Source organism: Amphibalanus amphitrite, unplaced genomic scaffold (genome assembly GCF_019059575.1).
Source record: "Amphibalanus amphitrite isolate SeventyFive unplaced genomic scaffold, NRLGWU_Aamphi_draft 000036F_arrow, whole genome shotgun sequence".
In the NCBI taxonomy this organism is placed as follows: Eukaryota; Metazoa; Arthropoda; class Thecostraca; order Balanomorpha; family Balanidae; genus Amphibalanus; species Amphibalanus amphitrite.
Genome location: NW_024881532.1, coordinates 825,409 through 844,146, shown reverse-complemented (window position 1 = coordinate 844,146; position 18,738 = coordinate 825,409). Strand labels below are relative to the sequence as shown.

Sequence of the window (18,738 nt, the reverse complement as noted above, 5' to 3'; positions counted from 1 at the left end):
TGCTCTATATGACCCCAACTAAAGATTTGATAACGGTGGGTCCTTTTCATTTCATCTTACATTCAAGCCATGTGGTGCCATTACTGGCAAAAGACTTATTGTTATTAACCCTTAATCAGTAATTAAGCCAATAATGGGCTAGATTTTTCAATTTGACACTGTCTTTATTCATGTTCATTTTCCTGAAGCTAGTTTTTTTAATGGATTTGTAATTTTTATGCTCAAAATGATCAAAAAATTAAACAAAACTTTTTTTTTTATAAAAGTATTATTTTTATGTTTTAATATAAGAAGACCTACTCTATTTAACATATTGTTTGACACGGAAGCTCATTACATGTTGACCATTCATATTGCTTAGTTCAAACCTACACATGCTGAATTATTGACTGTAACCAGCATGCCGATAGGCTGACAATGATGCGGCTGCATAATTCTCAGCAAGACACGTATTCCTCTACAAGGCACTTGACAGCAAGAGAAATGGAATATCTTCATCCAGCAGGGTGATCATTGGGCGGTAAAAGCTGATTTGTGCTAGTCTCAACTCAGCCATGACTTTTGCCCTACTTATTGTGACCTGCTGTCTTAATTTTAAATTGAAATTTTGGGATTGCTTCTAGATGGTTTCAGCTAGATCATCCAGTAAATGTGTAGATGAAGTATGGATGGTGAAGATAAAAAACAGAATCTAACCTGACAAACCCTTAGTCGTACCTACTGAACTACAACCTTGAACCTACAAACCTACAACCCACTAACCTGAAACCTACAACCTTGAACCTACAACCTGCCAACTTGCCAACCTGATCTTCATCTTCATCTGCACTTCATCTGCACATATAGGTACAAATCTTTCCATCAGCAATGCCTTGCACTTTGCTGAAAAGGCTGTTTCTTTGTAGACTAGCTCAGATGTTCAGTTTCAGAGATGATCCAGGGGTTTTAAGTGCCCCCGGCCCCATCCCCTCGGCCTGTGGTGTTCGGCTGGAGGTGCAGTCAAGTGCAGATAACTGACGGCTTGTGGATAGCTCTGCAATGGCTGGTGTGAAAATACGTTTATTTATTTATTTATTTATTTATTTATTCATTTATTTCTCGCTTCACCCGACAACCACAAACGAGTGGGCATTACGACGGGAACTGACAGACACACTGATGAAAACATAGCCGCGCACCATTCACACTTTTCATTAAACACCGTTATTATTTGCAGTTAACGATGTTGTGTTTAGAGATCACATTCTTTGTTCTAACAGATTTATTCTTGACTGGTCACTGGTCACTGGTCAGGCCTGTGACCTTAGAGCTGCCGCTGATTGCCGCTACCTGGCCGCTTGGAACAGCGTGATAGTTCAGTTTAGCACTTGGTCCATTGGATATGGTGCTTAAGCCAAGCCAACCAACCTGACCTTAAAGCTAACCCATGTCAATGATAGGCTCCTGAATTGGATCTTGCATGAGTTAGATGAGTACTCGACTCATTCAGGTCACGTTAATCTGCTTCATATAGGTGTATGCTGCACTGCATACAAATTGGATATATACCAAGTACCTGTGGGTTTGATTTGTTTGCTGACTCTCCAAATCCCATTGATGTATTTTTTACATGTGGAGCCATCAAAGCTCTAAATGAAACTGCCACTGAGGTCATTGCGGTGGTCCAATGAAGCTCTCCAGTATCGCCATTCGCCAGTATGTCCAGTCTCGATTGAGGTAGCTGATGGGTTTGCCATACTATCAGAGGCCATCAAAGATATAGGTTGTTACTTTTTTAATAATAAATTTTGTCCGAATGGATGAGTGGATGACATGGGGCCCGGGTACCACGCTGATCGCTGCTTGTTGCAAATGACATCACGGGTCATGGTCCCGTTCACTGTTGATGATTTAAATCGAAAGTTGAACATATCGCAAGTAGATGGCGACCCGGTCCTCCCGAGTTTAGCGTGGCACGCTCGGTATTTGCCAGCTTGCTGAATGTAAAAACACTGGTCAAACGATGTGGAGCTTCCCGGCTGCGAACCTGCTACCACCATGGAAATACCTAATCCATACTGCCACCGAGTTACGGGAAGGGACGCTTTATCCAGTATCCACTAGGCCACACGGAGGCATTGGATGCATTTGTATTTAACTTTTAACATGACAGCAATTCCTCTCTCACAAACCATTTGTATGCAGGCTGTCACATTTTTTTTTTCTAAATTGACTGTTGTTATTCTGTTGTTCAAAGATTACACACATCGTGTCTTCAAAATCTGTGGGCACCGACGAACACTACCGCCAAGCGCAGCGTTGCGAGGTTGTCGTGTTTTTATGGTCACGCCTCACCCGATCGGTAGGTGCCACAGCTCCACCCCCATCGGGTTCAACTCCGGACCACCTTGGCGAACAAGGTTGTGTCTGGTACCGCCTCTCCGCCCAAGGCTAAAGAACTCGCCGCCTTTTTATAAGCACGCCGAAAACACACCGTTAGGTCGTAAATGCATAGGGTACCTAGTTGTGGTTGTCATGCATCGATCTAACCAAAGCGCAGTGAAAACTGGACAAACATGGGCTCTGTAAGGACCATTATAAATGATAAATCAAGTGCCCTCCAAGAAGCGTACGAATCGCGTTGCGCTTCCTTTGGTATGATAAACACTTCCGCACACTTGCGAGTACCTATTTAAAAGTATTTCTGTTTAAAAACGTTAAGGCTTCGAATTATTCCTTTGTCCAGCCGCAGCCTTGGGTCGGCGCTCCCGCTGCTGCGTGCGTTTCGGACCGGTGCCCAGATGCCCCGATATCCCTGCAGTCGTCTCCCTTGGGTGCTGCGTTTTTGCGTCGCACCGGCGGCGGCCGGCAGACGCAGCCGAGGTCTTTCCGCGCAATACACGAGAAGGCCGGCCCGGCCCCGCGCCGCTAATCGCCGCACGACAACCGAAAGTGCCGCGGTCGGCCGCCGGAACCCTCCCCACCCCACCCCCGCCCCCGCCTTCGCTGCCGGGCGGTTGGTGCCGGCCGGCGACCGCAGTCGAGCGGCGGAGAGCGTCGGGGTAGGTCGTCCCGCGGCGCCGTTCGATCCGGGTACGTTAGATCCTGGTCCGTGTCCGACTGACTGTGTGTCGCCGCTGTCTGCCGCGCTTCCCGGTGCGGACTCTGACCGGACGGTGGACTGCTGTGTCTCCAGGCGGACGATGCGGAGGTAGACACTCAACCGGTGACTCTGAGCGCGCGGTGCGGTGCGGAGGGCGGACAGAGGCTGTGAGGCGCCGCGCGCGCGATGGCGGCTGTGACGCGCACGCTAGCCGTACTGTTGGCGGCGCTGGTGGCGGCCGCGTCGGCCGAGTACACGGACACTTTCGCCATCTGCGTGGACGGCCATGATGAGTCGCACGCGCGGCAAATCGCCGAGAAGCACGGCTTCGAGCTACTGCATCAGGTAGGTGCCGGCGCTTAGGCGCGCAGTGGTGGGGTGGTTGGGAGGACAGGGTTTCCAGCGGTGTTTGTGCGGCAAAGGCGGGGATTATGCCGTCGCTTGCAGGGACAGCGTGCGGGACAGGTGGCTTAGGGAAACTGGTGCTCCAGTTTTGCAGGATGTCTACCGTTTGTCCGGGTTTGTTTGTGACAGTTGTGCATGTGATGGACTGGTATCATGTTTCCAGCATTGGTGGACCCAGGCAAAAAACATTCAGCCGTGTCGGCATTCGGGTGCTCTTTAAACACGAACCTCAATTGAAACATTCCATGCCCATAATATGTCCGTTTGCTGACGTTGGTTCTAACGTCAAGCATTCAAGAGCGCTTTAGTCTTTTCCCATTTTTACGAAAATTGTTAGAACAATGGCATTTGTAGTAAGCCGTTCGTTTTGAAATGTACTCTTCTTTGCTTGTTGGATCTGCTATACTTGTGTGTTTCTTTCGTAAGACGTAGGTGCTTGACCGAAGTAATTACCATTACCTTCTGCCGTTATCACTGCGACTGACCCTAAAATGTGAAGATGTTGATTTTGCTGTAATCTGTTCAAGAATATAGCCTGAATGGGTGGGGGACAGCAGACAGTGTGCCCAGATAACTTTGATTTCCATTAGCGATAATGCTACATTGCGATCGGCCGCTGTCGTCTGACGCTTTATTACACCCGATAAACTATCAGCGTTATTGCAGAGCGATACGCAGGGTTACGTGGGCGCCCCGTGCCAACCCAACTGTCACTCGGTGATACGGGCCTCTGTACATAATAGTCTGATATTGTTAAATTTACAACGAACATGGCTCCTTCGGTGTCGGGTTTGGCTTCGTTTCCATAGCCGCACACTTATCAAATAGAGCTATTGCACGAGGTCGGCTCAGCACTCAGCAGGTGGTTTGGATTTTATTTCTTATTTATAACGTTACACGTTGATATTTTATCAAAGTATTGTATCTTGATACTATTTACAGGCTATTTCAACCTGAATATCTCAAAGCAGGATTTGAAGTGCTTGATGAAAAACTGCAATGCTCTTACTCCAAAGATCGTATGATTCGTTTTGTGAACCAAAGCTTCAACGTTGTTTAAACTTTTCACGATGTTTGTAGGGGATGTAAACAGGGGTGTAACTTTTGCTTTTGAGATGGGGGTGCACTTGGTGATGGGGGCGACCTTCAATGAGGATAGGGGCGCTTCCAAGGAGAATAGATGGTGCATATCTCTCAACAGGCCCGCACACAGGATTTTTGAACGGGAGGGGGAGCACGACCTGCAAACTGGGGCCCTCCATGACGGAGGGCCCCAGGCCCCAGCCGAAAAGTTTTCCAACGCGATTATTTTTCGGTTGACTTGAAACTTAGCTTCTGTCGATGCATGATAAAACAATTACTTCAGTGCCCGTTCAATTTTCAAAGCATTTAATGTTCCATTTTTGTTTACGCAGCATGTTTCATTCAAATACGATTCAGTGAGTAGTTATCACCATCTTTACAATCACGTAGAATATTCGATTAATAAGCGTGGATGCAAGGCCCTCAGAAATCAGCGCGGGTAGCGCCTGACTGCCGGCCGGCCGACCGACCCCGGCTAGCTAGAAGAGGAGGCTAGTCACGGGTTGGCCCGGATGTGTATGAGCGGGGCAGCACCCCTTTGTCAATTCGCGTATTTATTTAGGCACATCGACATAAAAAGTCAGTACAATGATTCGTAGCGAGATCACAGACAAGAGATTTAACCTTTTCTAGACTAGTTTTGACGCTGTCAGAAATCCTAGACGACGTGTTTCATGACTTTTGTGTTCATATTTCTTCTTACGACACACGACTCTGGCATTGAAGTTTATCAGTTTCTGAATGCGATGAAGCTGGATTATGCCGCAAGCTCCATAAATTGACATACAGTACCGGATGGTTGACAGAACTAACGACAACACGACTTGATTAAGAACAGAGTGAGGTATGACGTGACTAGCATGGACTAAAGCTAACAGAGTGCCGGTACATTTTCTGACGAGGTGATCGATGTGGTTGCCGAATGTCAGATGCCTATCCATGTGTACGCCTAAATTCTTCACTGTATACCTAACCTCATTTGGGCCTTCTGGGGTCTGATTTGGGCCCTCCTGGTCTTTTTAATCATCATTTCAGCTCATTTTAGACAGTCTTCGGCGGTCTTAAGATTAGGGGCCCATTTGAGAACCATTTGAGATGGCCCCCTTTCGGATGGGGGGGGGGGGGGCAGGGGCCCGTGTGTCCCCCCTCGTGTGCGCCTTTGTCTCTCAATTTCGGTAAAATGCTTTGTTGGTATATTTCGAAATTCAGACTTAAAAGTGATCACCATTTTGCGTTCCTCCGATTTAGTTTGAACACAGTCGGATGTTGCAAATGGGATTGCAGTTCATTTATATTTACCCAAGGCCCTCTAACCGGCGCACAAATAAACGGATGTCGAGGCTTCTACTTGTAGGTACAAAAACTTTTGAAATAAAATGAATTTTAATTGTATGAACACTAAACACCCCAATGTTAGAGTCCAATGGTACAAAGTTGGGTTGGTATTACGAAATGACATTAAATTCGTTTGCACAAATATCAATCAATCAATTAAATTTATAACGAAATTGCATTTTGCCTTTTTATTCCAACCTTTTATAGAATCGGAGTGCCCTTTTTATGCTCGGCGACTGGTGACACCCACTTTTGCTGAAATCACCTTTTTATTGGGCGCCTTTCTACTCTACTGCTGGGGTCGCCTCTCTCTCTTGTTGAGGTCACCACTCTTCTGCTCGGCGGGACTTACTTCTGATGGGCGCTCCTCCTCTGTTGGGGTCTCACTTTTCTGCTGGAGTCTGACATTGCCCTTCCCGGGTATGCCCTATTTTTGCTAGAGGCGTCCCTTTTCTGCCGGGCGAGCCCAATTTCTGCTTATGTCGCTCGACCTTTTCTAATGAGGGCGCCCTTCTTGTGCTCGGCGAGCCCAACTGCCGCTTCAGGTGTCCCATTTTTATTGGATGCGCCCCCTTCTGCGGGCGGCGCCCCTCTTTTGCGGGGCTGTCCCACTTCTGCTGGAGGCGCCCCTCTTCTGGTGGCGGCGCCCCTCTTCTGGTGGAACCGCCCCTCTTCTGCGGGTGCGCGCTCTTCTGCTAGAGCGCCCCTCTTCTGCTCGGCCAGCTCAGCTTCTGCTGAAGGTGCTAGGTTATGTCTGTTGGGGGCATTGCTCTTTTGCTGGGGACCTCTGTTCTTCTGGGGATGCCCCACTTCCGCTGGGGACGCCCCACCTCTGCTGGGGGCGCCCCCGGCCCCACTGCTGCTGGACGAACCCAACTTTTGCTCCAGGTGCCCCTTTTGTATTGGGGCGCCTCTCTTCCTTAGGCATCCCTCTCCTGGTAGGGCGCCTTTTTCTGGTGTGGCGCCCCTTTCTGCTGGGGCGGCCCTATGCTGGGGGTACTCCTCTTCTGCTGGGGGCTCCCCACTACTGCTGGATGAGCCCAACTTTTGCTTGAGGTGCCCCATTTATATTGGAGTGCCTCTCTTCTTCTGGAAGCATCCCTCTTCTGGTGGGGCGCCCCCTTTCTGCTGGGGAGCCATTCTTGTGCTGAGGGCGCTCCTTTTCTGCTGGAGGCATCTCTGTTCAGGTGGGGGCGGGGCGCCCCCCTTCTGCTGGGGTGCCCTTCTTCTGCTGGGGCGCCCTTCTTCTGGTGAGGCGCCCCTTCCTGCTGGGGTCGCCCGTGTTCTACTGAGTGCGCGCTTCTACTGGGCGAACCCATGTTCTGCTTGAGGTGCCTCATTCCTACTGGGGGCGACTCTCCTCCGCTGGGGCGCCAGTCTTATGCTTGACGACCCCAACCTACGTTGGAGGTGCCCCACTTCTGCCTCGGGCGCTCCACTTTTGCTGAGAAAGTCCCGTTCTTGCCGGGGTGCCCCTTTTACCCATTTTTGGGGAACGATACGACTGGACACTTCCCCAAGCCCGCAAGCAGCACGACGCCGGTCACGAGACGGAATGTAGCCGGGAAATCACCCTCGCCATCAGCTCAAGAGCTTATCGGTGTCGGGCGGCGTGTGGGGCGCCGCTTAGCCTATGGGGGTGCACTTTGACGTGATGGGGGTGCACTTTCAAGGGATGGGGGTGCACCTGCACCCCCATACATATAGAAAGTTACACCGCTGGATGTAAATTGTGTATTTGAATAACCATCATCCAATGATTCTCTTTCTGAGGCCTTTTTTCATTTCTTCTTTTTACACCAACACGCAGCAGACTGAGTTTCAGCGGAATTTCAGTGATGCCATCTCCGTGAACTGTGACTCACCGCGACTCTATCACCGTCTCTGTGCGTGGGCCGCGGACTCTCTGGGTACTCAGCCGGCCGCCCTGGCTCCGATAGTGAGTCAGCTGTTATTCGACATCGCCCGTGACCGCTGCGCTGCACCACAGCCACGGCTCTGACCGCGGCTCGCAGGACGATACGTGGGCGGATAACTCTGTCCGGTTAAATCCGGAACGTGCAACATACCGTTACGTGAATGCCTGATAGAGCTCTGGTGTGAGCCTTGTAGGCCCTGTTACATTGAGTTTCGCTGCGCAACGCGTGCGGGTCTGTGAAATCGCTGTGCATGCGTCACAGTTTGAAGTTTACACAGAGATATATACAGAATTGTGGATATGGCGACTGTTATTTCGGCCTTCCGTCTTGCAACTCATTCGAATCAGTCCGTGACGCAGACGCGCGTGTGACGCGCCCGATACCCGTGACGTGACACTGCCTGACGGATGGACGCGTCACGTCGTGACGGACGAAAAAGAATCGTCACGAGGAATGGCCGTCCCTTGCGCTTCCGTCACGGGCCGGCCGAGCTTCGCGGCGCGTTTCGTTTTTGTGAACCAGTCTCTGTCCCGAAGGAATGTGACGTTTTTCGAGTATGCGCGCTCCGCACTGAAGGTATGTTGGCCAATGTTCCGGGCAATGACTGGAGTCTTTCAAGGCACACCACAATACCAGCCGACTTTGGCAAGCGGCTTTTACATCGGTAACGTGCTGTGCTTCCTGTAGAATCCGTTTGTCGTCCAGAAATTAGACAACTCCAAGTTCCTCTTGCACAACGCCGTCATATGAAAGACTGCATCAATCAGTATCCGCCCTCTCCCACGCTGTTCCCACCCGCCTTATACCGATCCCTACCCACCCCGTTCCCGCCCCCCTCGTCCCGCTGGACTCTTGCCACGCTTATTGCGCATAGCGGCGTCGGCGCCCAGCCGGTGCGGTCGTCGGGCACCGCCCGGTCGGCGTCGACCGCCCGCTTTACGACGATATTGTGTCGGGGATGGCTGCCGACCCGCGCGGCGTCGGGCTCGACGCCTGGCGACTCGCCCGGAGCTTCAGAAAGAGCTTTGGGGCGGGAGGCTGGGCTGGATGTGATAGCGGCTGAGAAATTTGTTGGACTTCACGGGTTTTGTGAAGGAATGACTTAGAATTCATTGCGTCTTTTATTTATGTAAAGGAATTGCTTGTGGAGAAGTGATTCATCCTAGCGGGTGTTTAGCAGTCTTTTGACGTCTGGGAGTTATATCCGGCACCGGATGGCTGTCTTGTAAATCCTCGCTGAACATGTAAACATCTGCCATAAACATATGCTCCCTGGAGAACATGCATATATGCCGGTCCAAAGGTCTTCGAATATGATCCTGGCCCACAGCCTGCCTCGTTGGGATGGTCTGTTGTACGACATTGGTCTGTCGTGTCCACCGCTGTCCCCGTCGACACATGCGGTGATGGATGTATTCACATGGCCACACATATGTACAGGTGGATCCGTTTTAGCGTATGACCGGTGTCCACTGTCTACCGTAACACTTGCATATCCACATGTGGCCTCACATGTGTGCCTTCTAAGCGCACACAGCTGGGAAGCGCCTGGAGGTCTGACCGGCTGGGTAGAACTCAATTACCCCTTTCTGGCGAGGACAGGTGCGCGCGAGGGCAGGGGAAGGGCTCTCCGGGCCCCACCGGTCGCCGCTAGGCCACCCTTGGCGTTTGTGGGGGGTCTTATTAGTCCGGGACCACCCAAGGGACGAAAGGGGAGAGGTGGATAGGGGACAGGCAGAGACGGATGGAGTGGGATGAAGTGGGTGAAGCTGATACCGATCACTTGATCCTTTTCTCTGTGTGGTCTAAGGTCTTACTGCCGCTGCTGTCACCAGCACCTCTGCTCACACCCAACTACCGCCACCGTTTGGCCCACGGCCGCCACCTCTACCTCTACCCCTGCCCACACCTAGCTGCCACCTCCACCGCTCCGTCCTCGACCACCGCCGCTGCCGGCGGGCGGAGTCGTCACCTCCAGCCGTAACTATCGACTCCTGGCTTAGGGGCGGCCGATGATCAATGCTAATGTGGGTCGGGTCGGCCCGGCCGGGCTCAGGGGACGTCGTCACCGCGACCGCCGCGGTGATATTTTACAGCCACGACGAACCGCGGCCGCTAATGGCCTCCGCGGCTTTATGTCTGCCATGAATCCTATATCTCTCCGTGCCTGACCCTTAGGTCGTGACAATTTGTCCCGGCGACTTTGAGAATGTCGTTAGGTGGGGTATATTTGCAGTCTAATCGTGTCTACTTTCGGTCCTGTTGTTAATAATTCCTGGAACTTGGCGGAGACCGAGTTAGTCCTCGTTGTCATGGCTAGAACTTTACATGAGACTTTGTAAAGAGCTTTGTGGAGGGTTGACACTTGACAGTTCCTGTTTCTGTCTGAAATATATTATTGCATTTTAATATTATGTACCTAAATGAAGTTCCCACTCGCTAAGGGGAATGGCTGTCGTGTAGCGTAGGTCAACCGGCTCGTGCAGCCTATCACGCCATCGCTTCTGTCAATGTTTGTTTCTATTGATTGAAAGAAGCATTACAAATGCCGCTATATTCCCATTGTAATTATCCTATTCCCGTTGCATCATATTGACGACCAACTCACACAATATCCATGATTTATGTAGGTCCACTCAGTGTGATGTGTGGGTCACTCCATATCGAGCGGCTGTGGTCGCTGGCCACCGGGCGTCGTCTCTGTGTATAATTAGGGTGAAGTCGTATAAGAGTACGCACTTAGTGTATTTCTTGCTCTCATTTGTTTAATATTTGAAGGAAAGAAATCACAAATAGGGAATATTAAAGTTCATTGAATTAGCCATCAACCCATGGGGCAACGATCCTTCAGCGTAAATGGAAGTGGTCTAAAAATGACATTTTCTGAACCGTTGCACTTGCGTACTCTTACCATATGGGGTGTGTAAGAGTACGCACGCCAGGCGGGTGGAGTACGCAAGCATATGTACACACACCTATGCAGCTTGCACTGTCCAAATGCTTAACTTCAAACTCAGAAGGCATTTAAGTTAATTCTAGTATCCAAAAAGAAAAACATAAAATAAATCTTTCAAGTCTATAAATCAGGAAATAATCATGTCGTGTGTTTCTTAAAAAAAAAATGCACAATCAAAAAGGAGAATAACTCGTATTTGGAAGAATTTCGGGTACGCATCTGCATCACAGTGCTCCTTTGATGATATACCTACAAAACAAACGTCATTGAGCGATAGATTAATAATTCTATATTTCTGTATATTCGATTTAATGTATAATTCTGCGTACTCTTACCCTCCTGAACAGTGCGTCCTCTTACCGTACATGCAATTCGCGCACAAAACAACCCCGAAACGTTGTGCAAAACTTCGCAAACGGAATATTGCAGTGTACAGTATTTCCCCAGATAGCCTCACAAGTTTCTCACAACAATCACGGAAATGTACCTTATCTCAACTGCCAAGTATCAAAATTATTGTACCAGATCATAATAATATCATAACGCTCGAAAATAATATTCATCGCCTTAAACTAAACAGCGTCGCCGCTCAACGCCCATGTTCCGTTGGTGACATGCACGCACTGGCGGCTTCATGTCACTTCATGAACTCGACAAACCCGCGTTGCTAAGCAACCGAAACAGCTGATGCGTACTCTTATCGCCCGCGTACTCTTACCCGCCCTTACCCTACTCAGGCCGCTCATCACCCTGGTCCAAACACACGGCCGGTGACGGACGGCCGGCTGGCGTGGCGGTCACAACACGTCTTCGGCTGTCACAGCGCGGCCGGACCGCGCCGGTCTGGTGGGTGTGGCAGGTGCAAGACGTCGCTACCCGTCCCCAACCACTGAAGTGTTTGCTGGGCTGGTTGGTTGGCGCCTGTTCGCCCTCTGCCCGCGCCACTGAGGAGTGTGTAGGTAGTGCCTCAAGAGCCTCATGGGCCGGACGTGAGCGGTGGGGCGACATGGTGGTTGAGCCGCCAACCATTGAGTAATGGGGAGCCAAGGACCTGAAACGCGCCGCTGCAGTTCTGTTACTGCCCCCACACCGTGCAACCGCGATGAATGGCGGTGTGTGCGCCTTGTGAGCGGCACCGGCTCCGCCAGATGTGTTAGCAGCTGGGCAGCCGGCCGTCTTAGAAGTGGTGACTGGGTCCGGGACATCCACTTGCAGGAATGTGGGGACAATGGTCATGTTAGTTTGAGGCCACTTGGCAGAATATGGGAGGAGAGATGGTAAAGCTAGTTTGAAAAGCTTGCAGTGCCATGACCCTAACCTCGGTGGAACACGCTTTCAGTGAATGTCTCCCATAGCTCTTAAAACAAGTTCTGACATAACCTTTTCAAAACTTCTACACACCTTTAGGAGCGGACAAACACTCGCCTGAATGAATTCAATCAAACTCAGTCATAGCTGGGACAAACTTTATTGCTTGGCATTTCAGCGTGCCTCTCGTTCCTTGATAAATTGAACCACTTTTTAAATCTCTGACTGCAATCACCAGCGGAGTACATATTGGCTCTGGAGCCGGCTGAAATATTCCCTCCCATCGCGCTGATACATCGTCGCTTATCGACGGCAGGAGCCGCCGGACTGGTGACCGGGATGGCAGCAGTCAGCTGCGTTTTCGGTGGTGGCGGCAGTCTGCCGGTCTGGTGGGCCGTTTCCACTCATATGGGCTCTGCGTAGGGTAGCCGTTCAATTGGCCACAGCTGGGGTACGGTGTGCGGGTCCGAGCCGGTTTGCCTCTGTCGGCTGCTCTACCGACCGAGGTCGAACTGTCTCCGTCTGGCACTCTTGTGGGACTGACTCTTGTGAGGACTGAGATGGACTAGGAGGCAATGTTGGAATTGCGAATTTTGGTCCTGGTCCCGGAGAATAAAATCTGTCTGGAGAACCGGCCAGCTTGTAGAACACTGATCAGGAAAATCATCTGTTTGGCCTACTAAATGTGACACTAGTTGATAAAATGTGTTCCATCAATCAGGGTTGTGCTTGACTCATGAGTCGAGTCAGAAATTTGACTCAACTCTGACTCAAATGAGTCAGATTTGAGTCGAGTCGGATAAAATGTTGAGCTGTTGAGTTGAGTCAGAGTTGAGTCGGACAAAAATATTAAGGCGTTGAGTTGAGTCAGAGTTGAGTCAGTAAAACAACTTTTGACATTTGTATTTGTATTTGTATTTAACATCTGGGGGGCATCCACAGGTAGTTGTGGCTATTACGCTCCCGCGTCATATGAGAATGGAACAAAAAGACATCACACTCAACATATCACACAAAACTCACCAAAACGCATGGCTATGCATGAATAGATTTCAGCTGACATACATGCAACCCATATGCATAAGCCTAAATCAGTGTTGAAAGCGACGTTTGAGAGATGATTTGACCTTGTTTGTTGACATGTCCGGAAAACCACTGGGCAGTGCGTTGTACTGCATGGCTGCACGGTAGCTGAACCTTCGACGCCCCGCCTCTGTGTGGATGCCAGGTAGCCACAGCCTGCTATCCCGTCTAGTCGCTCGCTCGCGCATCTCCTCATTTCGGCGAAACATAGCGGCAATGTCAGCTGGCTCGCCCGTTCGGATAACCTTGTGCAGTAGCACCAGCGTATCGTACGACGATAGGTCACCAGCCGAGAGCCACCCCAGCGCGTCCCTTACATCAGCCACGTGGTCATATTTGCGACGGCCAGACACAACCCTTGCGGCAAAATTAATGACCTTATCAAGTCGTGCGAGGTTCCCTTTCGAGCAGTTCCCGTAAACGGGCAGGCAGTACCGCACATGTGAGAGAACAAGGGCAGTCACAAGCGTCACAATCGTATCCTCTGGTATGTAGTGGCGCACCTGGCTCAATCCTATCACTTATCAGCGCTCCGAAACATTTACCAACAATGGCAGCGACATGGTCATCCCAGGTGAGGTAAGAATCGAAGGTCACGCCCAGATTCTTGACCCTTTGACACGGTTTCAAGACGGCGTCTCTAAATCTTACATTTATGTCAGGCAGGTTGCGCATGCTCTGCCGGCTGCCAAACGCAATCAATTCAGTCTTGGTGGCATTGACTTTCAACCCATTGGCCGCAAACCAGTCACTGAGGGCTGCCAGGGTCGTCTCCATTCTAGTCACTGTGTCGCTCATCGCTGTCCTACACTGAAAACAAATCTACTCGTATATGGAGAGTAAAGGTCATTTTACCAGCCGCTAATGAGTTTCAACCGCTGGTTTACTCGTGTATGAAGCATTCCAAGCCCTGAGTTCTGGTTTACTCATTACAAAAACTCATACAAAGAAATCAATGACCTTCCATCCATGAGTAAGGCGGCCCCGAACGCATGAAATAATGCTTGTCTGTCAGGAAATGCGAGTTTCTTGACTCATGTATTGCGCGTAATTATCGTACTCACGAATCATGCATTCACTAAATCTGTAGAAAGCGAGTTCTGGAAATGAGTTATGAGTAAATAAAATCACGAATCGTGTGTAAAAAGCGTACTCACAGCCGACCGGTTAGCAAACTCGTTTTTGACGTGTTTCTTTACCGATGGATCATAGGCCGCCTCGCCGCCATTTTTGTTCCGGCCGGATCCGTGTGTGCAGGGGGAGTTGCGTGCTGCAAGTTAAGGTGAGTAAAATACCAGATATTTTGTTTTATAAAGTGTATTGAGCGTGGCAAATACCGGATAATTAAACGACAGCTCTCTTTGCTAACCTATATGCATGCCTGGGATATTAATATACAGAAAAGGGGCCAGGAAGTTCACATGTGTGACCCCGCGTCCACGTCATACTGCAGTTTAGGTATCAGACTGCCTTTCAAGCAGCATATAATGAATTTATAGACCACTGTACATCCAGATCCAGGGTCACAGGCAGAATTAGCTTATATTATTAATATGCACATAGCCAGGGTCATGCTTGTAGCGGCAAAATTGCATGCCAAAAGCTTCAGTGCATGTCCAGCGTAACATCTATAATCTATATGCGCTGAATTAGAAAATATATCAGGTTTTCAGAGCCTTGAAATTCAGGGTAAAAAAAGAAGAAAATTTTGACCTATTTTGATGGTTTATCAAATACCACTATCATCCAAAAGCTATCTGTGACATGCATATTAGAGGAATACCAAAATGTAAATGCAAACAAATGACAAAATATGCAAGTTCACAGGTGCCCAGCTATTATAAAAAATTGATTTAGGTCGAAGGTGGGTAGGTTGGAATGTTGTGCTTGGTGTCTGGTGAAAAATGTTTTTGAAACTGCTTATTGGCTGTTCTCAGATGAAATTTCACCACAAATATTCCTTGTGCACATGACTCGCAGGCTGGCCAGTGTCCATGCCACACTGCAGTTTCCCATGGAGTTAACCCGCGCCCTGGTGGGGGGGGGGGGGGCTATTTTTTGCCCCCCTCCAGACTTTTCGATATATCTCCAGCACCGCTGCGCTGATCGTCACCAAACTTTCAGTATCCTCCCGGACATCAATTTTACACATTGTGACCAAAAATTTTTCCAAAGGCTATGATAGGTTGGCCGGAAATGACGTCAGAGTGCCGTCATGTTCTGCCGTTTTCGACCCAAAAAAGGGTTTCGCGGGAAGAGCTGTCAGGCCTATGGCTTTGCAAATACAGAAAAACGATAAAGACATAAAAGCTGTAGAATTGACAGCGCTACAAAACTATGATCTCGGATTTGTGAAATTTTTGGATTTTGACCCCCAAAAATCAAAAAATATATTTTTTTCATATAATAGCCGAAAAACCCACAAAGTTTTTTTGAATTTCGCAAAAACTGGAACATATGTGATAGTCCTTACCGCCTTCTATCCACATACCAAATTTGAGATTGATACCTCTTTTTTGGCGAAGTTATAGCGAAAAAACTGTTCAAAATTGATGACGTCAAATTTTCAAACTCAATTTTTAGCAATTCTAGACCCCGTAGCGCAAAACAAAGACCACCATTAGACTCCCCGTGACGAGCTGCATGGAATCAATACCCATTTTATGCAAAACAATCAACTTCAAAATTTGACCTTTTTTGACCTGACCTGACCTTTTACCTAAACATGTTTTAAATTTTAATGCCCGCTTTTTAAACAAACCAGTAGAACGTATTGCAGCAAAATTAAACATTAAAAGTTGCAAAATCAGATGACATTTTCTCCCAGCACCGGTGCATTAGTTTGCTCTCAGGAAACTGTTCAAAATAGAATGGCTGACCGTAACTGTGCATTTATTGTTGTGGCGTACATTAATAGCATCCATTTGTCTGTTATTCAGAGTCTCAGCACCTCTGTCGATGCGGAGGTCACGGCCGCCACCGCCGACCCCGGCGAGGGCACCAGCGCGAGCGGGCCGCCGGCAATGGACATTGAGGAGAGCTGGCTCGTTATCGGTGAGTATAGAGAGTGAATGTTCATTTGGATGAATACGGCTTCGCTCCGCTCAGCCTCCGTCTGAATAATATGTTGCCCTGCCCGTCGTCAAGGACGTTGTCCGGCCCTCTGTTAAATTTAATTTATTTAGCAGCATTTATGGACTTTGTGAACATTTGTGAGCGTTGCATGTTTGGAAATGAACTTGCCCTAGGGCTGGCAATTTAATTATATAACCTCGTATTTTATCGAAATACCTCTCGGAACTTCGGCAAAAACTCGGTGACATAATTAAATTGTCCCCAGCCCCGGGTGTGTATATTTTCTTTTCTGCTCTCAAAGTTCCTGTTTTTTTTTTTTTTTTACCTTACGGCTCGGGATAAAACCGTTACATCACTCGAGAGTAAAATATGCGTTAATCGACCCGAGGCAACTTGCTCGGGATATAACCATTAATAATATCGGAAATATTTGTTCTCGTTGCAGACGATGCAGTCGACCACCTGCTGCACCGCGCTGGCGAGCACGGAGCTGTGTTTCAGCTATCCCCAGTACCCATGGCCGCAAGTTCGAGCTGGCATGCTCTACGTGGAGAATGAGACGGTTGTCGAGTTCAAAGAGCTATAACCTCGGCGGTCGACTTAAGTGACCAGCTGCCGGGACAGAGACTGACCGGCAGAGTTCTGTTGGTGCCTCATGCTTTTCTCTGTTTGTTTCTGTTTTCTGTTCCGCAAGTTTTTGTCATTATAACTAGTTGCAGTTGAATTAGCTTGTTGCAGTTCGTTTATGTTTTGCTGCAGGGTGTCCCTTAACCGTAAAGAGACGTGAAACGTTGGATGCTAATGAATGAGATACAAGGCACTTTGATGTTAAGCACAGGCAGAGCTTTGGAGTCGTAAATGTATCAGTTAACCAAACCATTGAAAACTGTGTTTGCGTATGACTATTCGGAAACTGCGTCTTTCACATGCCATGGTTGCACGACCTTGCTATAGAATACGAAATAACATAATCGCACATAAGACTGTGAAATAGAAAGCTGCTTGGTATAATAGTCTGCTCCTTATGATGGGTTCCTATAGCTGGTGTCTTGCAACCAGCTATGATCATTGAGCGTTACCGTCCATAATAGGTTGTCCAGCTTGCTTGTTCGTATGTGCATGAAATACAGATTTAACTTTGCTGTTCTCTTGATTTGTCATTCGTTCTAAACAGTACAAAATGAGCGCAGGGTTATTATTATTTTGTCAATTTTATGTCGCCCATGGCATGACAATAGGTATCCACGCACTTGTCGCTTTACAGATCATTCGATATCTTGTTGATTGTTCTTATAAAACGACCACGTTTCTGTGTTCGGTGTCATTGCTCGGTGTTAGTATTACGGATAGTGTATGGTCTTGTTGGATGTTCTTCCTCGTCTTGCATGCTATTTTACACACAAAATAACACGCAAGATGGGAATGAAAATCTGATAAGTCGCGTTATCCGTAATATTAACAGCGGAAAATCTACTCATCTTCTGCCGGTCAACCTTACCTATGACTGATAGGTAGGTTGACTGGTAAGAGGTGAGTAGATTGACCGGTCGCTGGCGCAGTCAAATAGGTGGTGTCCCACTGACGAGCACCTGCGTATCGTCAGCGTACTGAACGATACGCGCATCAAGGGCATGCAGGCTCATGTCGTTCGCAAAGCAAGTGAACAACAAAGGCCCGAGGGCCGAGCCTTGGAACACACCAACATGGTTTGGCAGTGACTTGGAGAGTACGCGGTGACCCCTACCATCACTGATGCATACACTCTGTGTGTGGCCCTCAAGATATGAGCGGAACCATCCAGCGTCAATCCCAAGTAGTTGGAGCTTGTCAAGTAATTTAGAATGGTTGATGATATCAAAGCATTTACTTAGGTCAATGAGACACAGGAGAGAAATTTCGCTGTTGTCCATGGCTGAGGCCTGAGAGTATACTATCGGAGACGTTAATAAGAGCGGAAGCAGTCGAATGGTTGGGCCGAAATCCATGTTGACTGTCCGAGAGAAGAAAGTTGCTAGAGAGGTAATAATGGAGCTGACGCTGGACGATCCGCTCAGTGATCTTGGCGATAACGGGCACAAGCGATATCGGCCTATATTTGAGTTGAGTTGAGACATTGAGTTGAGCCAAACATTTAGGAACATGAGTCAGCTAACTCAACTTTCTAGAAACAAGCTTTTCATCCCCCCCCCCCGCCTAACAACTTCGCCCTGGCCCTGCTCCCGGATTTTTTTTTTTCACCACCGCCCCCGTTCAACAACTTTTTTATCTGAGTCAATTTTGAGTCAACTCGCTTGACTCAACAAAAAATTTGAGTCAAGTTTGAGTCAACTCATATTTTCATTGAGCCGCTTGAGTCATGAGTCGAGTCAAGGGCAAAAATCAGCTCCTTGTTTGAGTCAGAGTTGAGTCAGGGCTTTCTGAAGTTGAATGATGAGTCGAGTCGGCAAATTTTTTTGAGTCGAGCACAACCCTGCCATCAATGCTATAGCTGC

General features: G+C 48.7%; 1 protein-coding gene and 1 long non-coding RNA gene across 5 annotated transcripts in view; both read left to right on the top strand.

Annotated features, from left to right (window-relative positions):
- The window catches only part of LOC122371814 (furin-like protease 1, isoforms 1/1-X/2), an 88,222-nt gene that overhangs the window by 982 nt on the left and 68,502 nt on the right, over positions 1-18,738 (top strand). For all 4 annotated transcript variants that reach the window (XM_043348544.1, XM_043348528.1, XM_043348535.1 and 1 more), the window contains exon 2: positions 3,176-3,427. In XM_043348544.1, coding sequence (XP_043204479.1) covers positions 3,269-3,427 — 159 coding nt within the window. In that variant the 5' untranslated portion in view covers positions 3,176-3,268. The remainder of the gene's footprint in view (positions 1-3,175; positions 3,428-18,738) is intronic.
- LOC122371836 lies at positions 15,904-17,388 on the top strand. The gene is made up of 2 exons (XR_006254788.1): positions 15,904-16,225; positions 16,692-17,388. It is a non-coding gene; the product is annotated as an uncharacterized LOC122371836 (long non-coding RNA).